General features: G+C 33.0%; 4 protein-coding genes across 4 annotated transcripts; 1 reads left to right on the top strand and 3 right to left on the bottom strand.

Annotated features, from left to right (window-relative positions):
- Positions 1 to 2,007: 2,007 nt before the first annotated feature.
- Positions 2,008 to 7,870, bottom strand: LOC123691215 (DNApol-eta). The gene is made up of 8 exons (XM_045635508.1): positions 7,489 to 7,870; positions 6,348 to 6,482; positions 6,081 to 6,183; positions 5,653 to 5,869; positions 5,149 to 5,266; positions 4,906 to 5,046; positions 3,926 to 4,293; positions 2,008 to 3,186 (listed from the first exon to the last, which is right to left on the bottom strand). Exons 1-8 carry the CDS (start codon positions 7,620 to 7,622, stop codon positions 2,045 to 2,047), a joined length of 2,358 nt encoding a protein of 785 aa, XP_045491464.1. The 5' UTR covers positions 7,623 to 7,870; the 3' UTR covers positions 2,008 to 2,044.
- Positions 7,871 to 8,269: 399 nt separating this feature from the next.
- On the bottom strand, positions 8,270 to 12,597 carry LOC123691214 (fidgetin-like protein 1). Its single transcript, XM_045635507.1, has 10 exons — positions 12,211 to 12,597; positions 11,974 to 12,129; positions 11,389 to 11,874; positions 11,012 to 11,124; positions 10,616 to 10,771; positions 10,176 to 10,309; positions 9,832 to 9,946; positions 9,404 to 9,516; positions 8,651 to 8,842; positions 8,270 to 8,421 (listed from the first exon to the last, which is right to left on the bottom strand). Exons 1-10 carry the CDS (start codon positions 12,303 to 12,305, stop codon positions 8,302 to 8,304), a joined length of 1,680 nt encoding a protein of 559 aa, XP_045491463.1. The 5' UTR covers positions 12,306 to 12,597; the 3' UTR covers positions 8,270 to 8,301.
- A 132-nt stretch (positions 12,598 to 12,729) lies between these two features.
- On the top strand, positions 12,730 to 16,674 carry LOC123691211 (josephin-1). The gene is made up of 4 exons (XM_045635505.1): positions 12,730 to 12,960; positions 13,473 to 13,645; positions 13,801 to 13,981; positions 14,363 to 16,674. The coding sequence occupies exons 1-4, from the start codon at positions 12,871 to 12,873 to the stop codon at positions 14,627 to 14,629; spliced, it is 711 nt and encodes a 236-aa protein (XP_045491461.1). The 5' UTR covers positions 12,730 to 12,870; the 3' UTR covers positions 14,630 to 16,674.
- A 386-nt stretch (positions 16,675 to 17,060) lies between these two features.
- Positions 17,061 to 24,675, bottom strand: LOC123691213 (apolipoprotein D-like). Its single transcript, XM_045635506.1, has 4 exons — positions 24,409 to 24,675; positions 18,099 to 18,229; positions 17,419 to 17,621; positions 17,061 to 17,235 (listed from the first exon to the last, which is right to left on the bottom strand). Exons 1-4 carry the CDS (start codon positions 24,544 to 24,546, stop codon positions 17,078 to 17,080), a joined length of 630 nt encoding a protein of 209 aa, XP_045491462.1. The 5' UTR covers positions 24,547 to 24,675; the 3' UTR covers positions 17,061 to 17,077.
- Positions 24,676 to 25,059: the final 384 nt, after the last annotated feature.

The following is a 25,059-nucleotide window of genomic DNA, read 5'->3' as shown; positions in this document are numbered from 1 at the left end:
ATTCATTTGTTGCGTCTGTTTGGTATGGGGACGCGCGCGACACAACCTATTGACACAGTTGACAGATATATACTACGTACCAAAAAGCTACGTACATACAGTTAGGAAACTAAGCCCCTGCGATGAAATTATGACGTATAGCTATAGGGCTGTTACCTTTTTGATATTTAACCGACTTCAAAAATGGAGGAGGTTATCAATTCGGCCTGTATATTTCTGTTTGCTTTTTTTCACAGTTGATTTTGTGGTAATTTTGAGATTAAAACCCGTTAAAATACAAAAATGGTGTAGCCTAAATATGAATAGCTTGTAAAAGTAAATAAATACGTTTTTATCAGTGCTATATAATATTTCGAAATCTTGTTTTGTTATGGACGCCGAAGGCTATTTAATGTACCTAAATTATTTATAATGCTTGATATTTGTATTATACATATATTCAATAATTATTTTAAACCAGAATTTACAATACTTGTATGTAGGTATACCTACTAAATTATTTTTAAAACGATAAATTAAATTAAATTAAAAAACACAAAATATGCAAAAATAAATTAAAATTACATATTATTATACGAGCATAGAACCTCTACCTTCTTGTTTTAGGAAGAAAAAGAAAATAGTTTGACGGGCTTAGTGCTTGACAAAGTGGAGACGCCACGTATCGATAAAAATACAATAATTATAATAATTATCTATCTTTTTCTTCCCTAATATTTACGTAATTATGCACATAAATTTAAACAAGATTTTTTTAGGTTTCAATTTTTTTAGATTTTTGTGCTCTTCTAGATTGCGTATAAATAGATGCGATCTATAAACAGAATGGACTCCTAATATTGACTATTTGTAGCTATCATTTTGATAGAAAATAAAAACTCATGCATATCTATAGAAATTAAAAAATACTCTCATTTTAACTTGTAGTCAGATACGGTATTTACAAATATATTTATTGAAAGGGCTACAAACTGAAACAATCGATATTTATTTAATGTGAATTGACATCACTTTAAACTTTTTTCCATACTATATTCAAAATCTGTGGATGTGTCACCCGCTACTATCGATCCCCCTCAATACCCTCGTAAACACGCTTTATGGGGGGGGGGAGCCATTTCGAAAATTTTGTATGAAGTTTCCTTACTGTATGTATCTGTATATTGTGCTATTGATTTGATTATTCGCGCGCTAGTGTACAGTGTACATGTCTCGCGTCCCGGCAAATCACGTCCCGCGTCTCGCACACAGTGCGAATCTGGATGTCAAAGTTTTCAAAGCATTTATAAAGAACCTTGACGACGGAGAACCACTCTAAAAGAAAACTCATAAATTATATTATGTAGTACGTACATAACATAATTAACTACCTATACAAAATAAGCGATTAGTTTTGATACGTACTGTACGACGACGACGTACACGAGCACGGCACGGCACGAGCACTTTGTTAATTAGTAGCAAGAAACGCTATTTTTATAAATTACTAGGTTTCCGCCCGCGGCTTCGCCCGCGTAGTCAAAGAAAAACCCGTATAGTTACCGTTCCCGTGGGATTGCGTCATTTTCCCGGGATAAAAAGTACCTAGCCTATGTCCTTTCTCGGGTATCAAAATATCTCCATACCAAATTTCATGAAAATTGGCTCAGTAATTTAGGCGTGATTGAGTAACAGACAGACAGACAGAGTTACTTTCGCATTTATAATATTAAGTATGGATTGTTGTTGGAACTCCAACCTGTTCTAATTACCTAATTTTATTCTGTTCTGAGCTTTTAGGTATAGAGGTAAATGCCCAAATCTTGTACGATAAATAACGACCTTTATAAATTATAACATTATTTTATGAAACTATAACTAAATAATTTGCAGTACAAGGATAATAAAAAAGACGAGAATAAAAAATCCATTGGTTTATTATTCACTTTGTTTTACAAATATATAAAATTCATATAATATTCGAAAATTCATATACCTATTACCTACAACCATAAAACATTATTGATTTACATGGCCTCTTTTACACATAAATATACTACAAATATCACTGCCTAAAAAACAAATCTATTGATTTACACGGCACTTTCGGTTTCTTAACTGGCGATGTTGATTTTCTTTTTCTCTTTGCTGAACTTGTTTCTGGTCTATTATTCATTACTGGCGCCATTAATTCTCTACTATTCGTACTGGCTACTGGCCTATTTATTTCTCTACTTAGTCTCTGTGCTTCATGAAAATCTAAATGCTCCGCAAATTTCTCTACCGGCACTTTCCTACCACATTCAGAACACATTTTACTTGGTACACTATCATCTACTTTGACAAAGAAATTCGCTATAGATTTAACTTCAATTTTTGGAATGTCTTGCTTCTTTGTTTTCTCATCTTGCTTTTTAGTTTTATCAATAGGATTCATTCTCTCCTTTTCTTTCCGGAATTGTTGTCTCTCTTCATCTCTCAGCTTTAGAGCGAGATGGTAATCAGCATGCGTGTCGAACATATCTAAAGTTATACTTTTTCCACATTCAGAACATTGTATCGTTTCTATATTATTTTCTGGAACATTTTCATTTTTGACGTTTTTATCTTCATCATCATGAAAACTGCCTCTCGTCTCTACATTTTGTACAATCGTGCTGTTAAGTAATTTTCTCATATTACTGACTCTATCAACTTCTTCCGGATCGTCTTCAAACATCGCGGCACTTTTATTTATTTCGTCATCAATTGTGGATCCAGAGTAATCTGTATCGTTACTACTTTCATTTCCACAAGTAACGACCTTACAAACTGGTGTAGTTGATCTATCAATTTTATTTTTTGCGTCTACTTCTTTACTACCATTTAAAAACTTCGCGAAAAAGGATTCTTGTTTATCTAAACTGGACTCCAGTATTGGTTTCTCGGTATTTGTAAGTTCTTTGTTGGTCTTCAATTTATCTTCTTGTTTAAAGAATTTCTTTATGATGTATTCTTTTCCGCCTGCGTTTTTATCATATGTTGTTTTCTCAGTTGTGGATTCAATTGGTTTAATATTCTCTTTAACATCACTTGTTCCTTTAGAAGTGCCCGCGCTAAAGTAATCTTTTATTTTCTTGGTTTTCTTATAGTCATTATCTTCAAACTTACCCACACTGATACCGAGAAATTTTATCGGAGCTTTTAACTTTCTATTTGCTTCATCATCTGAAAATAATTACATATGGGTTTAACTTCTGTAAAAATTTTAGTTTCTGTTTTTTTTTGGCATAATATAGATGATTATTTTATTTAAAACTTGTGTTTTTTAATGAAATAAATGTTAAAGCTACTTAACTAAAACAGGGCTATCTTATTATTAGATAAATAGCAGTGAATAGAAAATTTTATCAAGCAACCAGTAACTCACTATCACTTTGCTCATAATTAGGTTCACAAAAATTCTTTTTATCATACGTTGCTATGGGAGAGATTATACTGGTCAGTTGTTACATACTTCTGGAATGTATGGTACATTCTAAAAGTCCTAGTAATTCAATTTTATAGCACCTTTTTTAACAACTCCAGTTGTTATTACATCTTTAGTTAAGTAAGTGCATTTCCACAGTACGGTTAAAAAATTGAGTGCCACAGAAACGATGGAAATATTGAATGGAAGTTAGGCAAGGCGGAATGGCTGGATTTTGTGCGAGAGTATACAAATTGACGTCGACGCTTCTATTCGCAGCGAAATCGTTGCGCGTCCGCGACGAATTCGCTGCGCATCCGCGGCGTGTTCGTTGCGCGCCCGCTCCGCTTTGAAACCGCTCGCAATCCGCTAGTGTGATATGTCACTAAGTGTTACTTAGAAAAAAAAACGTGTTGATTGAAAGATTAAACATATTTTTTTTTAATTCGGAGCTGATCTTAATAAAAAAGACATACTAAGCTCCAAAACCATACGCACCTTTAGGCTTACACCCTTCCGCACTATCCAACAACAATTCCAATGCCTTAGCAGAGAACAGTTCCCCACACAGATCGTCCTCTGAACCAAAATTATATGACCTGGAACTGCTGGTATCCCTTCCATCTGGCATCTGTGTAGAAAAACTAACCACCATTTGCTTTGGACACCTGTTATTTTCCACTGCATCTTTCTCTAACCTATCCTCGATTTCGTCTCCAAGATCTTTGAGCCATTTCTTCAAACTTTCTAAGGTGGTTAGGGCGGATTTACCGCGGAATTGCTTGCAGCATCCAATGCTCTTTGGGTTGAATCTCGCTTGCACTGGCTCGAGATCGATGCCGCGAGCTATGTTGTACAACCACGTTCTGGAATATGAATAGACTTGTTATTTTTTTTCGTTTACAATGAGGTAGATGTTATAACATAATGTGTGTCCTGTAGATTTTTATGTTCATAGTTCATATTAAAGATTTATAGCAAAGATCGAACATGAATTTATGCTGGATTTATTCAAGAGAAATGTGAATAGACACTTATTAGGCAAACATGCTCCATAGTAAACCACGCTTGTCGCTTTCCATCAGGCGAAGCGAAGCTTGCCTAATCCTAACTTAAAAAAAAATGAATGTGTGTGCATTTAATCATTGAAGACAGTAGTTATTATTCACAGCTTATATGTGATACAAAATTAAATGGAAATTATAACATTACATAGCTTTCCACGCGCGGCTTCGCCCGCGCAGTCAAAGAAAAACCCGCACAGTTTCGGTTCCCATGGGATTTACGGGATAAAACCTATCCTATTTCTCGGGGTAAAAAGTAGCCTTCCTTTCTCGGATATCAAAATATCTCTATACCAAATTCAATGCCAATTGGTTCAGAAGTTAAGGCGTGATTGAGTAACAGACAGACAGAGTTACTTTCGCATTTATAATATTAGTATGGATTAGAAAACCCGAGATGTTTAAATGCATTACCCATTTTTCTCATCAAATCTAGATTGCAGTTCCTTTTCCGTATACTTCTGAAGTTCCGCCATTAGTTTAATTTTCAATGTCTCACACACAATATCTCCAAATTTTCCACCCAAGTGCTTCACTTTCTTTAAGGAAAGGGTTCTGAAAATCAGTAACAATGTGTAATACATACATAGTAACAAGGTGTACAAAATGTGTAATACATATTTTAAAATTGAGCAAAAAAAATAAAATAATAGTTACTTGTATAACAAATTAATGGAGTGTTTGGGTAAAACTGTCTGTTTGTTTGGTTTGTTCATTCCACAAACGAGTTTCGCGAGAATTTTGTTGTGTGCGATCCCAGCTGAACATTGGTAGCCTGAAATATGGAAATATGAATGGTAAAATGGGTAAAATTGTTTAAAAATATAAATAATTAATAAATAAATGAATCTAAGCTTTTTCACTGTGATTGATAGATATTAATTACTTTGTAATAGCAGCATCTAGCAATGATGTTCAAAATGAAAAATTCTACAACCTTCGCACGTCCTACGCACGTTATTCGCGCGTAACTAAATCTGTATTTTATAGTAGGACGCGTGAGAGATTAACTTAAAGAAAAATCAATAGCTTGGAACAAAAAGCTACACATTCCAGATAGGATGAAAGAATTTCGTTTTAGAAACCACTGTCAATTCTGTTAGATATCTAAATTTGCAGCTTTAAAATTTGAATAAAAAGCATCATAAATACTATTCTAACCTGTCTCTTCAAACACCGCAGCTCTAATCTCGCTCACGATAACCGCACCAACCAGCAGGCGGCTTGCGTGTTCCATATCAAACTCCATACACTCACCACCATAATTGTGTACGTCAGACACAAAGTCGTGTATACTTTGGTAGCCGAGTGCGAAGGTATTGGGCATCATGCCACTTGTTATTGTGTTTATGTTTAGTGTTTTGAGTCTTTCTTGTACCTGGAATAGATAATTAGTTTAAACCTGTTCCCTTGTATGGCATGCATGGTATGGCATTTTAATTATATTTAAAGGCCTCTATGCCTTCTGTCCAAATTAACACTCAATAAGTAATTTTTTATAAGATTTAATTCCTAATAAGAATAAAACATACACAATATTTTTTGTAATGATTTAAAAAAATATAAGTTATCCATTAAAAAAAACTCACAGGTGCGGTTATATCCAAATAAGCTTCATCAATGGATGCTCTTTCTAGTAAAGTAGTAAACCTTTGAAGAACTTTAGCTACATCTTTTCCTGCGTCTCTGTATCTGAATAAACAATATAAAATTACGAAAAAAATATAGATATCAATATTGTAGAAAATTTGAAATGTTATGCAATAATGTACCTAGTTTATGTTGTTTATAAATACATCCTCTTAGGTATTAGGTAGTTAATATTCCAAATCTGTTTTTTTAACTATTAAACTTACTTTGTGATGTCTGCCTTTCCTCTCTGGCAAGGAACAGAAGGTAGCTGTATTTCTGGACACTTCTCCTTGGCTTCATCACCCCTCATGTGTCTGGAGACTCCCATTGCTCTCGCTACATAATTTACAGCTATGATCCTATATTAAACATACAAAACTTATGACTTTGGGATCATTCTGCTGGCAAAACATGATAGGTAATTCTTATTAAAATGATTGAGATGCAGTCTAGGCTAAACTGTACATTATAGGGCGTAGAGTTGAGAGTCGTAATTTTTTTTATGGTTAGCTATTGTCCTATGGAACCTAAATCTGAAATTTCACACCAAGGAAACTTTTAGTTTTTGAGTTACGAATTTTTGAAAATCGTAAAATTACTATAGAAAGTTACTCCATCTTGTTTTTGTTACGCATATTTATTGTTTTGTCAATGTCAACCTGACACACAGTACCTACCTGCTTAGTGTGATTCATTTCAAGTAGGTACAACATTTCTAACCATTAAGTAGAGTAATTAATTTTGTTTAACTTTTTACGAAAAAAAAAACGCTCCGAACTCGAAACAAGTTAGGTTAGGTTATGTTAGACTTTTTTTAAACAATCGAGCGGAGCGTCTCGAATTGTTTTACGTGAAATGCAAATGAATAGCCAAATTTGACACTTAATTTATTTTGTTTAACTTTTTACGAAAAAAAAAAACTCTCCGAACTCGAAACAAGTTAGGTTAGGTTATGTTAGACTTTTTGACAACCGAGCGGAGCGAGCGCAGCGAGCGGAGCGTCTCGAATTGTTTTACGCCAAATTTGACATTGACAAAATAATAAATATGCGTAACAAAAACAAGATGGAGTAACTTTCTATAGTAATGTTCCGATTTTCAAAAATTCGTAACTCAAAAACTAAAAGTTTCCTTAGTGTGAAATTTCAGATTTGGGTTCCATAGGACAATAGCTAACCACAAAAAAATTGTCGACTCTCAACTCCACGCCCTATAATGTACAGTTTTACCGCAGTCTATGCTGTGAAATGATGTTAAGTGGTTTAACAAGTGGGCAAGATATTTCAGCAAGTAACTTCACTTATAACAGACAGTATAGAAATATTTTGTAAAGGTTTATAATACAATGATATTCAGTTTTCTTACCCGCCTCCTTTCCAAGGATTGTATTGCACAACAGCTATTGGTTTTCCTTTCAAATCTGGATTTAATTTTTCTTCGACTTGACAATAAAAGCAATCCATATCAATTAAAACAACCACTCTGTTTTCTGGATCCATTTTAATATAATGAGAAATAATACGCGTCTTTTTTATTTACAAATATTTTTTATAGTTGGTCAACTTAGTCAATGACTAGTATAGATTCTTATTATTGTATATTGTTATTTCATTCTGTGTATTAACTCTTCACTTTTTCGTGTTTTACATAATATTTTCGTTCATATAAATCACATAAAAATAGGATAATTTCACATATTTTCATGATTTGTACGATTCCGCTACAGGAATACAGAATTCCGCGGTTTGTTTTGACATGTTTGAATTTTGATGTTATCGACTGACTGTCAAGTGTCAATATACAAAAGTCAGAACTGGCAGTGACAGTTTTGCCTAATGTTGCAACTTGCAAAGGCTGGTTAACAAAAATTGGCAACATTGTAGCAACTAAAATAAATACACAATAATAAAGTAAACTCAACCAATAGTAAAGTTTTGTGAAAGCTGCAGTCTTATCGTATTTATCTCATCTTGTTGATAAAAATAGATCATTTCAAAGGCTATACCGTGTTTCTATGTTTGATAGTGTTTAATTGAAATAATCTGATCATTAACTGACTATAGAGTTGACCTGAGTTGACTGATTTCCATGAATTAATAAAACTTGGGTTTTTGGTAGCCCTGACATTTAAAAATGAAACAAAATATTTTCCATTTATAATAATTTATTACAAAACACTTAAAATCCCTGTCCATACGTTTGGTCCCACTTCACATACTGTCCTAAATCGTCCTGTGACACACTGGGTCGCACGCGTTGTAGTGCAGCTTTAAAATCTTGAGCATTTACTGGGCGTACCTGCAATGAAAATAAAATTACGATAATCAAATAATTAATAATCTCACATTAATATTATTTTATATTTTTAAAGTACTGTAAAATTTTGGTAATGTGTTTGTCCAGCATACATGTTAGAAGTGAAACTAAAATTGTCGCCTCTATGATGTGGCGGTATTGCCAGGACGAGACCTTGAAATTTTACTCTTAATTAACCTACCCTCTAAATATAAAAAAAATCTAAACCTACCTTATTCCTATCAATGCTGATAATTTGCGACAGCGGCACAGCCCGTATTGGTCCCATAGCGGCTTCAGAACAGAGCGACTTCATGTCAGCACCGGAATAGCCGTCTGTTAGTTTTGCTATTTCTTCCATCTCAGAGGCTGTGAGATCGTTGTTCTCTGTTTGTAGCAGGTTGGATATTATTTGTTGACGTGCCTGTGGAATAAATATTTAGTATAATTATGTACGTCATTGTTATTTTTTATTTTCATTTCTGTTCTTCAGTATGTTTAAAGACTATCTACGCAAATAAACACAATGTTTATATGGTTGAACGCGCTAATCAAGGGAACTGTTTTCGAATTGAAAATGTAATTTTGAGTTCGATAGTCAGTTTACCGAGAAAGGTTAACATTACGTTTCGACCAATAGGAGCAAAGAGTTATGCAATAAAAAATGTTGCAAAGCGGAGAAAAAAAAATTAAAAGCCTTTTCATAATAATAGCGAAGCTACAATGAAATGTTGCAAAAACGGGAAAAAGCAACGAAAGCTTTTCTTTGTAATTATGTGTTTGAGGAAAGGTTTGTAATTATGTATGTATGTATGTATGGTTTTCACGCATAAACTACTGGACCGATTTTGATGAAATTTGGCACCAATCTTTAGACCCTGAGAAAGAACATAGGCTACCTTTTATTGCGAAATATGTACCACGGGCGAAGCCGGGGTGGACCGCTAGTTTACTAATAAAATAACATTAATAATTAATATGTTACCTCAACATCAGGCAGAGGTATGTAGAGTCGCTTGACAAGCCTGCGCCGCGCGGCTTCGTCCAACTCTTGCGGACGATTTGTGGCGCCCACTATTAGTAGGCGATCTTCTTCACCTGTTAAATAAACAAACAAATACTTTTATTACGCTCCTCATTACTATACCATACTAGTATCAACATTTTTTTTGTATAACTTTATCAATTATTAATAACTAGCTTACCGCCCGCAGCTTCGCCCACTTTGTCTAAAACATGCTAAAACCTAATAAATTATATACTAAAACCTTCCTCTTGAATCACACTATATATTAAAAAAACCGCATCAAAATCCGTTGCGTAGTTTTAAAGATTTAAGCATACAAAGGGACATAAGGACAGAGAGAGTGACTTTGTTTTATACTATGTAGTGATTAGGTATTATTTTTTTACCAGTAGCTGCACCATCAAATTGCACTAGAAATTCTGTTTTGATTCTGCGCGTCGCTTCGTGTTCGCTATCGCTTCGTTGTGTCAATAGCGAATCGATTTCGTCTATAAATATTACCTGTAAAATCATTTTTCAAAATCTTTATAAACCTGTACATTGAAGAAATGTGTTTGAGATGAGCATCTCTGTTATTTAAGCTCTTCTATATAAAAAAAATTTGTAAATACAGAAAAAAACCTTTTACCGTTTAGGGATTTGTTACACTCAGTCATTTTTGAGGATTTTTAAGAACCATATAATTAATATGGTTGTTTAAAATCCATCCATATATACAAAAAATAATTACAGCGGGTTGGTGACACCTGGCAACAGCAAATAACGCTCGCACCATCTTCTCGCCGTCACCTATCCACTTGGACGTTAGTGACGATGCCGATATACTAAAGAATGTCGCTCGACATTGCGCTGCTACGCATTTACCTGAAAAATATATTTTTAAAGGAATTATAAGCAATACTTACATAACTAGCTCTCAACTAATATAATATGACGCGCGTTTCTGCTGATCAAAACAATAAAAAAGATTAAGCATTTATCGCGCGCGCATAATGCAGCATATTTAATTACGAGAAACTAAAGTAGTTAAGAGAATTAAAAAAAAAAATGATTTTTTATCAGTATAGTTATATTGTTTTTTCTAGACTTAAAATTTTTAAATAATAAATCATACCAATATTGTAAAACTAAAAATTTAATTAATTTGACTAAAAATATTAGTTTACTTACCAATTAATGTCTTGCCAGTGCCTGGAGGACCAAATAGTAGAATGCCTTTGGGTGGTCGTCTCAAACCAGTAAATATGTCTGGTCGAAGCAACGGCCACACTACCGCTTCTTGTATCACTGATTTGGCCATTTGTAAACCTGCTATATCTTCCCAACCTGGAAAAATATTTTAGTTTTAATCAAAAATTCAAGTCTTATAAAACCAAAAAAATATGTATAAACAATGCTTTCAAATTTAATTCTTTTAAGTAAAGGAGTTCAGTTAGTTGCAAGAAGCACTATGAAATTGAACTGTTCCAGATGCATTTTTATACAAAACAAAAAAATCTCATAAATCACAGCACTAAAAAGAAGTTTTATGTGGTAAATAAAATATGTTACCGCATTATAATTTACCTATAGGAGTTCCCTTATCAATAATTTCACTTTCAATCAATTCTATCATTTTAGGATCAATGTGTTTCAATCTCTCATCAGTTATTGTCGGTTCATTTGATTCTTGTTTATCTCTGAAAAGGAAAAAATTATTCTTAATGTACACAGACAGACATAAGTATGTCAAAAACAGTATTTAATTTTTAACACAGGCTAACTTAACACAGGCTATGCCTAGCAAGAGAGCCAGAGTCTCATAATCAATATTGTATATCCTAAAGGTGAAATAAAGATTTATTTTATTTTATTTATTTTAATTTGCAATAATAAAAATCCGTTTTTGCCACACCAACAAAGTATTAACACAAAAACTTCAAATAAATAAAATGAATTCTTACTGTGCTCCCAGCATAGGTGACACAAATTTAGCTTGAGCCTTCCTCGAAGCACCTAATGTCCTTTTAGCTGCTGGGTTTGAAGATAACAGCTGCTCTTTAGCTGTTTTAAATGTTATTTTAGCAATCTGTTGTTTATGAGCCTTATCCTCTTCCTCTTCAATTGTTAAGTTATTTTCTGTTTTAGCTTTGCGTACATCGTCAAAATCTGGATATGAGTCTATGGAAGTAGTATTAACGGGTCGTTTTGATCTTAATCTATTAAATTTAGGTTTACATGTTTTCTGTTCATCACCAGACCTCTCTTGACTAGAATTGTCGGATAATTGTGGTTTAATAGAAAAGTTTTCATTTTGTGTGTTTCCAGCTGTGTTTTTACATTTGCATTCGTTTTTAATAAAATGCTGCAAGCCTGAATATTTCTGTTTGTCACATTTTTTACAGGCGGATAACGATTTTTCGAATAACGTGACTGGATCATTGAAGGTACTTAAATGATAAAAATAAATATCAGACACTATCTTACAAACTCAAAAAGATTATTAAGTTATTAACATTATTGTTATTTGTTAATCATTAAGTAGATACCTTAGGGAACTCCTCCAAGTAGCACAATTATTTTCTTGATTGTTTTGAGTAAGCGAGTTTGCTGAATCCAGAATACAATCGAGAACTTTGTCGTTCTTTGAAAAATTATTGAAAACTACATCTTTCAGTATTGTGTTTGAAATTAAATTTGAAGCGCTATTGTAAAAGTATAATTATTAGTGTATTTAATAATATTTAACTTTAAATATACCAAATAAATTAAGAAATACCTATTACCTAGTTAGCGAAGTTTTGTAGTCCTGCAGTAACGAATCGTTCATCAAACTCAAACAATTCTCATCGGGGTTGTTAGAATTCTTTTGGCATTGCATAGTTTAATCGCAATCTATATTTCATTTATTAAAAAGCTACAACGAGATATGCACGTAAAATAAACTCAATTCAATTCAATATTTGGGCGCCAAAACACAATTTGAAAATTAAAAATGTCAACTAAACCCAGCCACACAGAATACAGATTACTATTTCCTGTCAGACAATATTTTATGTTGCAAGGTCTGTGGTCGGCTCAAAGGTACTACAATAAATAAATAAATTAGTGGTACGTATATTAAAATTTTAATTTATAACAGAGCAGTGGAAACAGGGAAGGTATGTAAGAAAAATACCAATTATTTATATTTTATACAGTTTTTTTAACAAAGCTTTGAATTTAATTTTTTCTATTTACTCTATGATGCCGGTAAAATTGTCATTAATTGTCAATAGACGAATGTCAAACAATCAAAATTTGTCAAGTGGAATTTAGGAGTAAAATTTTTCGCTTCCTTTGTAAAATTAAAAAAAATACACAATATAGTTGTAAAATTTATTTTAACAGATATATGTATTGTTTAAGCCAAAATCATTAAAGTTCTGTAAAAACATGGTGACAGTATGAACGAAATGAATTCAAAGCCTCATATTTATCATGAAAAACAAGTAAGAGAACTTTGCGCCTTACATGCGTTAAATAATTTATTTCAAGTGAGTAACAATCTATTTTTTTATCTTCTTTTAGCTCTTAAGTACGTACATAAAATTAATACGAATAGAATATGTAGGTACCTATATTGTAAACAAATCGAATTGATTCGATCATTATTTTCTCATTAGCGAGCATTTATATGATTTATTTGATATGCTATAAAGATTTGTATGGTGATTAATTTCTTCTTTCTAATTATTTTATTGAATTTCAAGCATTACATATTTTTGAAATGTATGAGTGAGAAATATGAAAATATTCAGTTTCTATAAAAATTAATGTGTTTGATGAGTTTTAGTTATATATTTTATTATTTTCTAGGGTTTGATTTTACGCGAGTATTATACATTTATAAATTAAAGACTTTTTAACCGATTTTAAACGCGATTTATTCATTCTATTATTTTCCCGACGTTTCGAACACTTTACAGCGAGCGTGGTCACGGGGAGACTGAGTGACTGAGTGTTTAAAATCCGTTAAAAAGTCTTTAATTTATTTTATTATTTGCAGACGCGTAATACATTTTCGAAATCGGATCTAGACTCAATATGCAGTCGGTTGTCTCCAAATGTTTGGATAAACCCACACAGATCAATGCTGGGTTTCGGAAATTATGACATCAATGTGATTATGGCTGCGCTACAGAAGAAGGGCTGTGAGGCAATATGGTTTGATAAAAGAAAGTAAGTATACATAAAAAAAATTAATTAAATAATTATTGTATGTATGAATCAATGTTCGTTTTTTGTATTTGTCTATAAGTATTTTGGACATAAAATTTCTAAATAAATTTCCTCACATCACAAAATAAGTTTATATTAATTTTTGTTATTTTCAGAGATCCAGGTTGCTTGGACCTAGCAAATATTTGTGGTTTTATATTAAATGTCCCGTCAGACTATAAGTTAGGTTTTGTTATGCTGCCGATTCGCAGGCGACACTGGATTACAATTAGACAAATTCAAGGGAACTTTTATAATCTGGATTCCAAACTGGATTCACCACAGTTAATTGGCAGGGTATGTGTGTAAAACCCTATAGTGCTAACTATGAACAACTTTATTTTTTTCTTCTAGTTCCAAAGAATTAAATGGATGTACATATTTCAAGTGTAATGTAGTCTTTCTTTTCTTTTCTATTTGTTACTAGCGGTCCGCCCCGGCTTCGCCCGAGGTACTTATTTCGCAATAAAAGGTAGATTGTCTTTGCCAAATTTCATCAAAATCCATTGAGAGGTTTAAGCGGGAAAGCATAACAGACAGAGTTACTTTCGCATTTATAATATTAGTAGGGATTTGTAAACGAATTTGAAAAAGAATAAAAATCTATTATAATAAAAAACTTAATTTATTTACAAAAAAAATTCCATACTATATTAATTCATACTTTATCCTTTCCAGAACACAGATTTAATATCATATCTAAAAGAGCAACTAGACTGCAAAGAAAAGGAACTATTTGTGGTTGTTAGTAAAGAAGTAGAAGAGAAGCAGCTCTGGATCAACCAGTATGCGCTCAACAACAGAATAGACTCGCACAAGAATATACCCAATTGTGATAGTGTGGATAGTATCAACTCGCAGAATGAATACAAAAATCGCGATTCCGAGTGCCTCAGGTTGAACGAAGTGAGAAACTGTGTTGCTAGTGTAGAAAACAGTTTTTAAGTTATTAATAAATTGGTATTATTTGTGTGTATGTATTGTGTGGTTTGGATTTTGAATGATGTCGGTTTGCGGTTATACTTTGGATACAAAGTTAGTATAGGTTTTTTGTAAAACCTCAAATTGCGTTGAAATGAATTTACAATGTGTATTAAATTAATAGGTTATGACCTCACATCAAAACTTATTGCATAATTAAAATAGATTTTATGTGCTGTAACTAAAAAGATACAGGTGCCAGTTTTATTTAAATTATTTGTTACGTAATTATTATTGTTATTTTGTTTCATAGTTATTTTTTGTTCTATATCAGGTTTACGTCAAAGCAATATGCGTGTGGCCTAAACATGTATATGGTATTTAATATTTATAATGTATTGAGATTTCTATGTTACTGTCAAGACTTGATACTCTATAATTGTGTATATAATATGTATACTGATATGTACTGTATTGTCATAGATTTTTTAATGGAATAGCTAGAAATTCATATACTCTGTGGAATAGTATTGCTATTATTAAAAATTTTGTAATCTTTTATCATGTATTAGTAAAATATTGTAATATAAAGAATATATTTAAATTTTCTCATTCTTTATACCCAACATACATGAAGATAGTTAATGTCATTTAGGGCCGATTTTTCAATGCTTGGATAAAACTTATTCTTCAAATAATGTATAAAACTACCATTTTAAAAACGTATTCTAATTGCCCGTATTTGACAGTTTACGTGACATTTTAATATTATCGTGTGTAATACTTTATTGGACGGATAAGTTTTATCCAAGGATTGAAAAATCGGCCCTTATAAAATTATGTTTGGTAATGTGTACTTTCAGTTTAAAGCTCAGTTTGTATTTAGAAATGACTGATAAAAAAGTTTGTATTTATAAATTATTTAATTGAATTGAATTGTATTGTGGCATACTGATGTTTAGAAAAGTCTGAGAAGTTATTACAAAGCTTAGAATACAAACATAAATTGTCGTAGAAGCGGTCTATGCGAAATAAACTACCAGTTCAAGCCGTCACATGTTATCTACATAAACATTCTACACAAACATAGTAACCTACGCATTCACACTCAAAACATAAGCAGAAAAGAGTAAGCAGCGTAACCGAGTACTGACTAAACACAATCTGGCTAATTAGCTGACTTCAGATGGAACATGTGTATGCCGCTTCTACCTCAGTTTATATATTATGATATTCTACACAGAATATATCTAATCTTACTATTAGATATTGTTTTTTCGCATTCTTTTTTCCATAAAATTAGCAGCAATTGTCATTTAAGATTAGTTTATGTTGGTAAAATTTTGTAAGTGTTTGACATTGATGTTGGTGGTACATTTTTATCTCTTCATTGTTTTGCACTATTATCATCTTTATGTAACCATTTTGTATGTTTCAACATTTACTCATAATATGTATTTAATTCACATAAAATAATAATTATTATATGAGTTCAAGTAAAGTTAAATGAAACAGTTAAAAATCGTCTTCCAATTTCGTGTGAATTATAATACCCAATAATTATTGTAAGGTATATTTCATAGTTTCTTCACGTGTTTACATCAAAAGATGTAATAAAAAAATTAGTCTTTGTTACCAATCAATATATTTTATTTTTGTAATAGAATGTTAAATATAAGTAATTCAAATATATTTTTGTCCCATGCAGAAGCGTAGCGTGCCTTGGCCCCGTATAAAAATTTGTTTGGGGGCCCTTAGGAAGGGTAAAGATTTCTCACAAAAGCGCACGTTGGGGGCCCTTGGCGCGGGGGCCCCGTATAATTGATACGGCAGACACGGCGGTAGCTACGCCCCTACTCCCATGAAAATTTTAGATAATGTTTAATTCCACTCATAATTCGATATTTGTTTTGTTACTTAATTAATAAAATCCTTTTCTGCAGTTGAAAGTATTTTTTTATGTAATCATATAATTATGTCGTTGTAATAGAATTAAAATACAAGTACCAAATATTTACACATAAAACAAATCTTCAATTTTTTGGGTAAATATAAGTTTGTGAATATTATGAATTTTTTTATTCATTTTTGGATAATTATGTCTGTTACTATGTGTTGTATTGGTATGCGTTTGTGATATTTCAACTGATAGATGGAAGCTTTTTATTCATTTAAATATGTATGTAGGTATATTATTATAAAGCAAAATGTTGGGGAAACTTAATAGTAAAATTACACAACTTTCGTCGTCTGTGTGTCGTTTGTGTTTTGTAAGTATCGATAGGGAAGCGCTTGAACACGCCTGATGGTAAGCTAAGATAGAACGTGCTTCAATAAAAGGTACCCGTCTCTCCTATCTTGAAGATCCCCAGATTGTACTCGTTGTCGACGGTCGGGGAGGGGAACACAGATACAGGAAGTTCGACATACCTAGCAAAAGAAAATAAAAAACACATTCTTTTTGATATATCTTTATTGTATATCGTTATTATAAGGTACAGCGGTGCAGTTATTATTCTTAGAAATAATGAGTCGGTCGGAGTCCAAATTTAGTTCTTGCATGATGGCATAGATTTGCGCGCGCAAAATTGCGTCAATGTCACGCTCTCGGCCCAACAGCCATATACGATCTGTCAATGAGAACAGAATATAAATACTGGGGAATTTGTTGAATGCATTTTAATAATAACACAATAATCTACGTAAAAATGAATAGAAAGATTATCGGTAATCCAGCACATTACTGCAGAGAAACTATCATAAATAATACATTAACTATAGCGAACACCTAATCGTCCTCACTACTATATTACCTGAGTGCACAACGTTGTAATTAGTGCAGGACCAAATAAGCGCGAATTGATCGTAATCCGTGAAGAGGATATTATAATGGCCGGCTCCCGGCAGCATGCGCCCAATGACGTACGGCATGCGGTTGTTCAGCTTGTAGCGGAAGGCGGACGAGCCCGCGTGGCTGGGTATGCCCAGTCCGTAGGATACTCCGTGGTTACCCGTTCTGGAACGATATTAGCGTATTAAGTAATTTGCATTCCGTTAAATAACGGCTAAACATCAACATGCTGTAATAATTTATCTTAACACCTATGTATACCATGTTTACTTGCAAATAAACGATTTATTTATTTATTTATAACCACCAACTTATCGCAAAGTTGTTAGAAAATAAAAGAAGAAAGAAACATGGCCCTGTAACCTGTTACAATGCGCTTAAAGTTATTAAATCATGTGACAATAGGTATCTACTATTAATATTTTTTTTATTAATTCAAGAAATCATTAGTTATACCATTAGACTTTTTGCTAAATATGTTTAGCGTGTAGGTATTTAGCTACACTAATACAATATAGATTGAATAGCCTTTAACGGGGAACCAAAGACGTGGTCGATGTTGAATCCTTTCAGTAGTCTACGGGAAATAAATCCATTTAAAGTTAACTGTATTTAATAATCATAAAAACATAATGCACTCACAATCTGTTGATCGTGTGTACGTTGATGACGAAGTACCCTCGCTCGTTGATGGTGACATCTATCTCCGTACAGCTCGCTGCGATCTCTATCAGGTGAAATGACCGCTCCACTTCGTACCATTTTCCTGACATCTAATAAAGAAAAACTTAATCACTACATAGTATAAATTCGTAATGAAACAAAGTCGGTTTCTCTGTCCCTATCTTCCTATGTATGCTTAAATCTTTAAAACTACGCAACGGATATTTATTTTTAAGCTATTGCATAGCTTCTATCGCGGGCCTTGAGCGCGGGGACCGAATCGAGAAATTCCGTAACGAAAAAACCTCACGCTCTCCACTCCGACGTGCTCGGAGGTGTGGCTTGAAGGCATTGTCCCCGAGTGCCACACGTAGATAGATTGATTCAAGAATCAAGAGGAAGTTTTAGTATACCTATATAATTTATTAGGTTTTAGACAAAGCCACGGGCGGTGAGCTAGTAAATTATAGTCATCTATGAGAAAAGTGTAAAAACGAAATATTTGATAAAAAGTAAAAAACAAATCAAGGATATTCATTTGTGTGTCATGTCTTATTCTAGCTGACCCACTATAGTGTGTCATGTCTTATTCTAGCTGACCCACTATAGTGTGTCATGTCTTATTCTAGCTGACCCACGCTAGACTATTTCGTCTACCTACTTTCAAAATGAATATTTAAATGCATAAAAATGTATCGCTGCTCCGTTCGCAACGTTGCCTAGCATGTATATGTATTATAAAGCTGACGAGTTTGTTTGTTTGAACGCACTAATCTCGGGAACTACTGATCTGTTTTGAAAAATTCTTTCAGTGTTAGATAGCCCATTTATCAAGGAAGGCTATCGATTATTATCATCACGCTAGTCGCGACCAACAGGAGCGGAGCAATGCGGGTGAATCCGCGGAGCACCGCTAGTAATCCTAAATTAGTCTAAACTTAAGAGTCTATAATCTATGGCCTAAAATTATAGAAGACACTTTTATGTTACGAAGAGAGAATCTGTAAATAATAAAATTTACAATGAATTAACCATGAATATGTAGGTACGCGATTGGTAGGTGTGGTCGAATGAGACCCTGCGTCTGCCCTTTGCTCCGAGTTACATCGTCATAGTAAATTATAATTATAAAATTAATATGTAACTACTTTGTGCTCCACTAACGAAGAATTATTAATACGTATAAAATGGAGTAGGTACGATCTTTTCAAAAGTACAGGTACATACTGATCGAAAAGAGACTTGCTTATTAGGTACTAAATATACAATTAGAGATTGCTAAATATACCTACAATACTAGCTACTCACCGCCGTTTCACCCGCATTACTCCGCTCCTGTTGGTCTTAGCGTGGTGATATAGCCTACAGCCTTCCTCAATAAATGGGCTATCTAACACCGAAATAATTTTTAAAATCGGACCAGTAGTTCCCGAGATGAGCGCGTTCAAACAAACAAACAAACTCTTCAGCTTTATAATAATTCAAATAATCAAGTAAACTTAGGCAATTAGCTCCTACTTATGCTTTGAGAATATTCTAGTCCCCAATTAGAAGTACCTACCTACAAATTGATAAAGTTCAATGACCATCAAACGTAAATATATAGTTTCGGCGTTGAATATTGAATAATAATGTAAAACAAATAATTCAAACAAAATCTGAATAGGTACGGTGGTTGACCTGCATTACTCACTTAAACGTGCTAAAACAAACGAAAAAAAAGAGCACTATCCCATGAATGCAGCTATAATATTATAGTTATGAATGAACTAAATATAATTAAAAATATAAGCAAAATTTAACTAAAGAACAACCACCTTACCAACACTAGGTACCTATCAAAAAACAGGCCTTCATACTGCAATCGTCGTAAATTACTTAATGCAAATGCTGATAACTCTGATTATATTAATAACTAGCGGTCCGCCCCGGCTTTGCCCGTGGTACATGTTTACGTTTTCTCTACATAAGATCCATCCTCGTACTTCAAGAAATATAATAAAAAAAGAATTATCGAAATCGGTTCAGCCGCTCTGCCGTCCTTTAACTAGAAAGCCGTTAAGCCACCGAAGTGAGTTTCGAGTAAATGGCAAAAAACACGGAAATCGTTATTTCTTTAAAATTATGACACTTAGAATAATTATTGTGAGATACATCGATCGACATTTAATTATATTATATATAAATAATAGTTTCTAACCAGACACTGTTATAATTTATTTTTAAATTCACTTTTTCTCGTTTAGCTCAGCATATAATCTGAAAATTTTAACTTTTTACTGGACAAGACGGCCGTTGACATACCATAGCGACTTTTTAGCTAAGTAATTTAGTATTTTTATTTTCATTTTGCGATTTTATTTAATTTATTAATAAAATGCTTACCTAAAACGTCGTTAAGCTACTATAACTGCTTTTAAACTATGACTTTCGCTTTAATTTAAATTTAAAAAACTTTATAATCAGCGGTTAAGGGCTTTTGGATGCTTTTGTACTACGATTCTATATAGTTGTACTAAATTTTAATCTTACTTATGTTAAAAATTTGCTGCTGTCTGAGGCTTTGCTCTCCGGAATTACATCCCCTAGGTCACCAATGGAAAGGAAAAGGATCAAAAGCTTTTAGATTTAAGTATTAAGGATTTAAACACTATCTAAATTAATGGTTTTCGCGTCTGTCTGTGAGTAACAAGTATTTTAAACTCTTTTACTAAATGACTTTTTTAAGTTTTTGATAAAATTAACCTTTTTTTTACGTCATGTTCACGTTTATTTCATTACAGAGGATCATTTCGGGGTTAAGATTGAGATAAATCTTCTAGAATTGCAATTATAACGTTATTTTTAAATACTCTTCTGCGAAGCCATCATACGAGTCACGGATATGTGAGTACAAATAGGACAACAAACAATGTAAACATAGTTAAATCGTTTTCTGAAAAAAAGTTAAGACTTGTGCACGACGGTTTTGAAAAAAAAAACATCCTGGTTTCAAAAGGGCTTCAAGCTCTTATATGTGGGATTCTCATAATAAATAATGTTGCTTATCAAATGATTAGAAGACTCTTTCATCCACATTCAGAAAATATAATATACCAGAATATATTATGGAAAATAGCAGGAGGTAGAAATAGAAAACTTTTTATTTGCTACCATGTTACAAAAATACAAATCTTAATAGTCTTATATAAAGAAAAGAAAAAATAGAAATAGTGGCAAAATGGACTCCCCGCCAGGGGGTCAAAGGTAGTGTACTCATAATAATTTTTCTATCACCATCTCAAGTACATGGCTTGACAGTCGATTACTAATTCCACCCAAGGGGTAAATTACATCATTAATAAATAGTACAGACTGTCTATGTCCTCTTTCTCGGTTACAGAGACTAATCAGAGTCTAAACAGAGAAGTACGATTGAAAGTTCGCACTGTCGTAACCTGCAGTACCTACCAAATTTTCGTAACTTTGACTTGTTATATTTTCCGTAATTTAGCTGCTAGATTGTATTAAACTTAGTAAACCTGATCAGACACTATACGTCTTGTAAAAAAAAATCAAAAGCAATCGGTACTCTGCTTGGGGGCGACACAATTACAGCATCACACTCATCCCCGAAACTGATGCATCACCAGGTTTGGATAACTGCCTTTTAGCTAAAAAATGAGGGTTAACTGCTTTGTAACTAAGCAAAAAAATGTAATTAGAATTTTTCCTAAATAAAGTTACTTAACTAAAAAAGCGTTAAGGGCAAGTAACTGCAAATAAGGTAAGGATTTCCATTGGAATCGTTATATGAAAGCATATCACAAAGCAGTTATAGTCAGTTTGCGTCCCTATAGTCAAGTATAATCTGATGACGTACTTTTAGTCAAGTAAAAAGTTAAAAAATAATTATGAAATGTGGCGATTAAGGTACTTTAAAGGAAATTTAGCGAAGTAGTATTGGTTAGACGCTTTCAAGTTATGGAATCGCCGAAAATTGTGTTACTTAACGGCTCACAATATTTTCTTATCTCTATAACTATTAATGCTAGAGAAATGATTCTTAGACAGAAAGATAGAGAATTTTGAACTTTGTCACCCTACATTTAAAACTGAAAATTGACCATTTGAGGGTTAACGGCTTTTTAGTTAAAGGACGGCAGCGCTCTCGAGTTATGCGCTTACCAACACATTTTGCGATTCATTTTTATATATATAAGAAGATAAGATTTTCGAAAAAAAATGCCGTATTTTAATCTAAATTTATAGTTTTCTAACAATAAATTAAGATCCTCATCGATCAAGTTTCCATCTTGGTGAGAAAAATTAACATTTAAAGTGAAAATAAAAAAAAATCATGAATGATTTTACGCGAGTATTATACTTACATTTAGAAATTAAATACTTTTTAACGGATTTTAATCGCCACGCCGCGGGGTAAAAAGTAGCCTATGTCCTTTCTCGGGTATCAAAATATTTCTATACCAAATACCAAATTTCATGCAAATTGGTTCAGTAGTTAAGGCGTGATTGAGTAACAGACAGACAGACAGAGTTACTTTCGAATTAATAATATTAGTATGGATAATAAATCTGTAGAAGGGTCAATTCTGTACATTGAAAATATTGAAAAAATAAATAGCAGGGGGTGTTACTGGATTGATACCAAACCCAAATATGTGATTAAAAAATTTTTTGTCTGTCTGTCTGTCTGTCTGTATGTGAAGGCATCACGTGAAAACTAGCGGTTCGATTTCGATGAAACTTGGTATAATTATACCTTATTATCCTGGGCGTAAAATAGGATACTTTTTATCCTGGAAAAATACGTAGAAAAAAAATAATCTTAATTTTTCAGTTTTATCCATAGACGTTGTTCCGTAGAACCGCGAACACACGTTGCGTATTATTATAGGCCTAGCCGTATTTGGGAATTGGGTCCAATAGATATTTATAAGATGTTATTGTCAGAGGTACTCAAAATGGATAAATAAACCATTCACGCGAAGACCGACATCCGCGCGGACGGAGTCGCGGGCGGAAGCTAGTTTATAATATTAGTATGGATTATACTGTCCGAAGACTTCAATGGTGAGCGCACCCATAGCTGTCTGCTAGTAAGTTCTATGAAGATTAGATTAATGAGGGCAAATTAATCTTTCAGCAGGGGTCAGAAGTCGAACGAGTCCAGAAAAAAGTCAAAAGTAATAATTTCTGAATAGCGCTAGATTTAAATTATGAAGTAGGTGATGAAAGTATGTGTCACTCTTTCTCCGTATCATTGTGAATAATTATCAAAATTAAAAACAACAAATCAATGACATCTATTACCTACACGTGTTTTGTGTAACACTTTTCCTTGTACATTAACTACATGCAATTGAAATACATATATGCTAATTGCATGTTAATCTAGCTTTGGACGCTGAAATGTTAAGGTTATTAGTTAATGTGTAAGTACTTAGAGACCCTTTTCACGATAAGTGTATTTTTTTTATTTAAACTACTAATATAATAAAGCCGAAGAGTTTGTTTGTCTGTTTGAACGTGCTAATCTCGGGAACTACTGGACGATTTGAAAAATTATTTCGGTATTAGATAGAGCATTTGTCGAGGAAGGCAAATATCATCACGCTACGACCCCATAGGAGTGGAGCCACGGGGGTGCAACCGCGCGGAGCAACTAGTAATGCATAATTCTTTAATTTTACATTATAGGTAGGTACGTAAATCTGGGACGTAAACTTTGTAACGCATTGGTGCGCGTATTTTCAACCACGTGACAAAAATATTTAAGTACATAATATGTATATAATAGCCATGATAATAGTAAGGTATTTTTCCATTACGTTAACTATAGGTATGTATTAAATGTGACGTTAATTTTTTTCTTCTTTTTGATTTTGACGAGTTTTTGATTTGATAAAGCACTTATATGACCTAGCAAAGGAGCTAGCTAGCCGCGTTGCTGAAGACTATATTCTGAATACGATTCTACAATGTACGACTACGTATAGGTAACATATATTCAAAAATATATTGAAATGCCTATGTAATGCAAGGAAACCGATCCAAAAAAAATTGTAAATATTTAATTTAAATCTATTGTCACTGTAAGGTAATTATGCAATTTTTTTTAACTAACGTTCTCAAAGTCACGCCTGTTTCACAAACCTTTATTGAATTTTTAAATTATTTTTTTGTTTATCAATCTATTACTCTACCGGCCAAGTAATTATCGAAATGAGGTGACGTAGAGGGAGGATGAAAAATATGAATGAGGTGGCTTATATACTAGTGAACTTACTCTGGTCATATCGAAATTGGGGAACTGTGGGTAAATGGGACATTTCCCCAATCCGGTGCTCACACACACAGCTTGTACGATTGTACAGAAAAGTACAAGGTATATCCTCGCCGCCCCTGTCACTCTGAAATCCCCCATTTCACAGCACAAACTTTAGTTCAAATTCACTATTACGATGTTTTGTAAACAGTATCGCTGATACGTTTTCGTTCGGGGGCACGGCTTGTACTGAACAATTTACGTTGGAATTAATTATTATGCATATTAATTATTTTCCTACACGAATATACGTGACGGTAACGTTACGATCAATTGTTAGCTGATAAACAAAATTGGATTGTGAAAAAGGTATGCACTGAGGCGTTAAGCAGAAGCAAGCGGTCAGCGCAAAACTGTAACGCCCCAAATATTTGAACGTATGTTTATGTACAATGCTTAAGTTGTAAATCATTCAATAGAAATATAGAATTATCTCCAGTTTTAAGAGTGGATGAAACCAAAAATGGATAGAAGAATATACCTATATATACTATTTAGGTATCTGAATCTGCAACGAAATAAGTAAGTACCTAGTTATCCAAATATATTCCTTTTTGAAATCCAAGTACCTATATTACTTTTTGAAAGGAAACTGCTATTATTATAGGGATA

The sequence above is a fragment of the Colias croceus genome, chromosome 4 (assembly GCF_905220415.1).
Source record: "Colias croceus chromosome 4, ilColCroc2.1".
Classification (NCBI taxonomy): Eukaryota; Metazoa; Arthropoda; class Insecta; order Lepidoptera; family Pieridae; genus Colias; species Colias croceus.
Note: the sequence above shows the minus strand (reverse complement) of the source record. Positions and strands in the feature narration are given on the sequence as shown.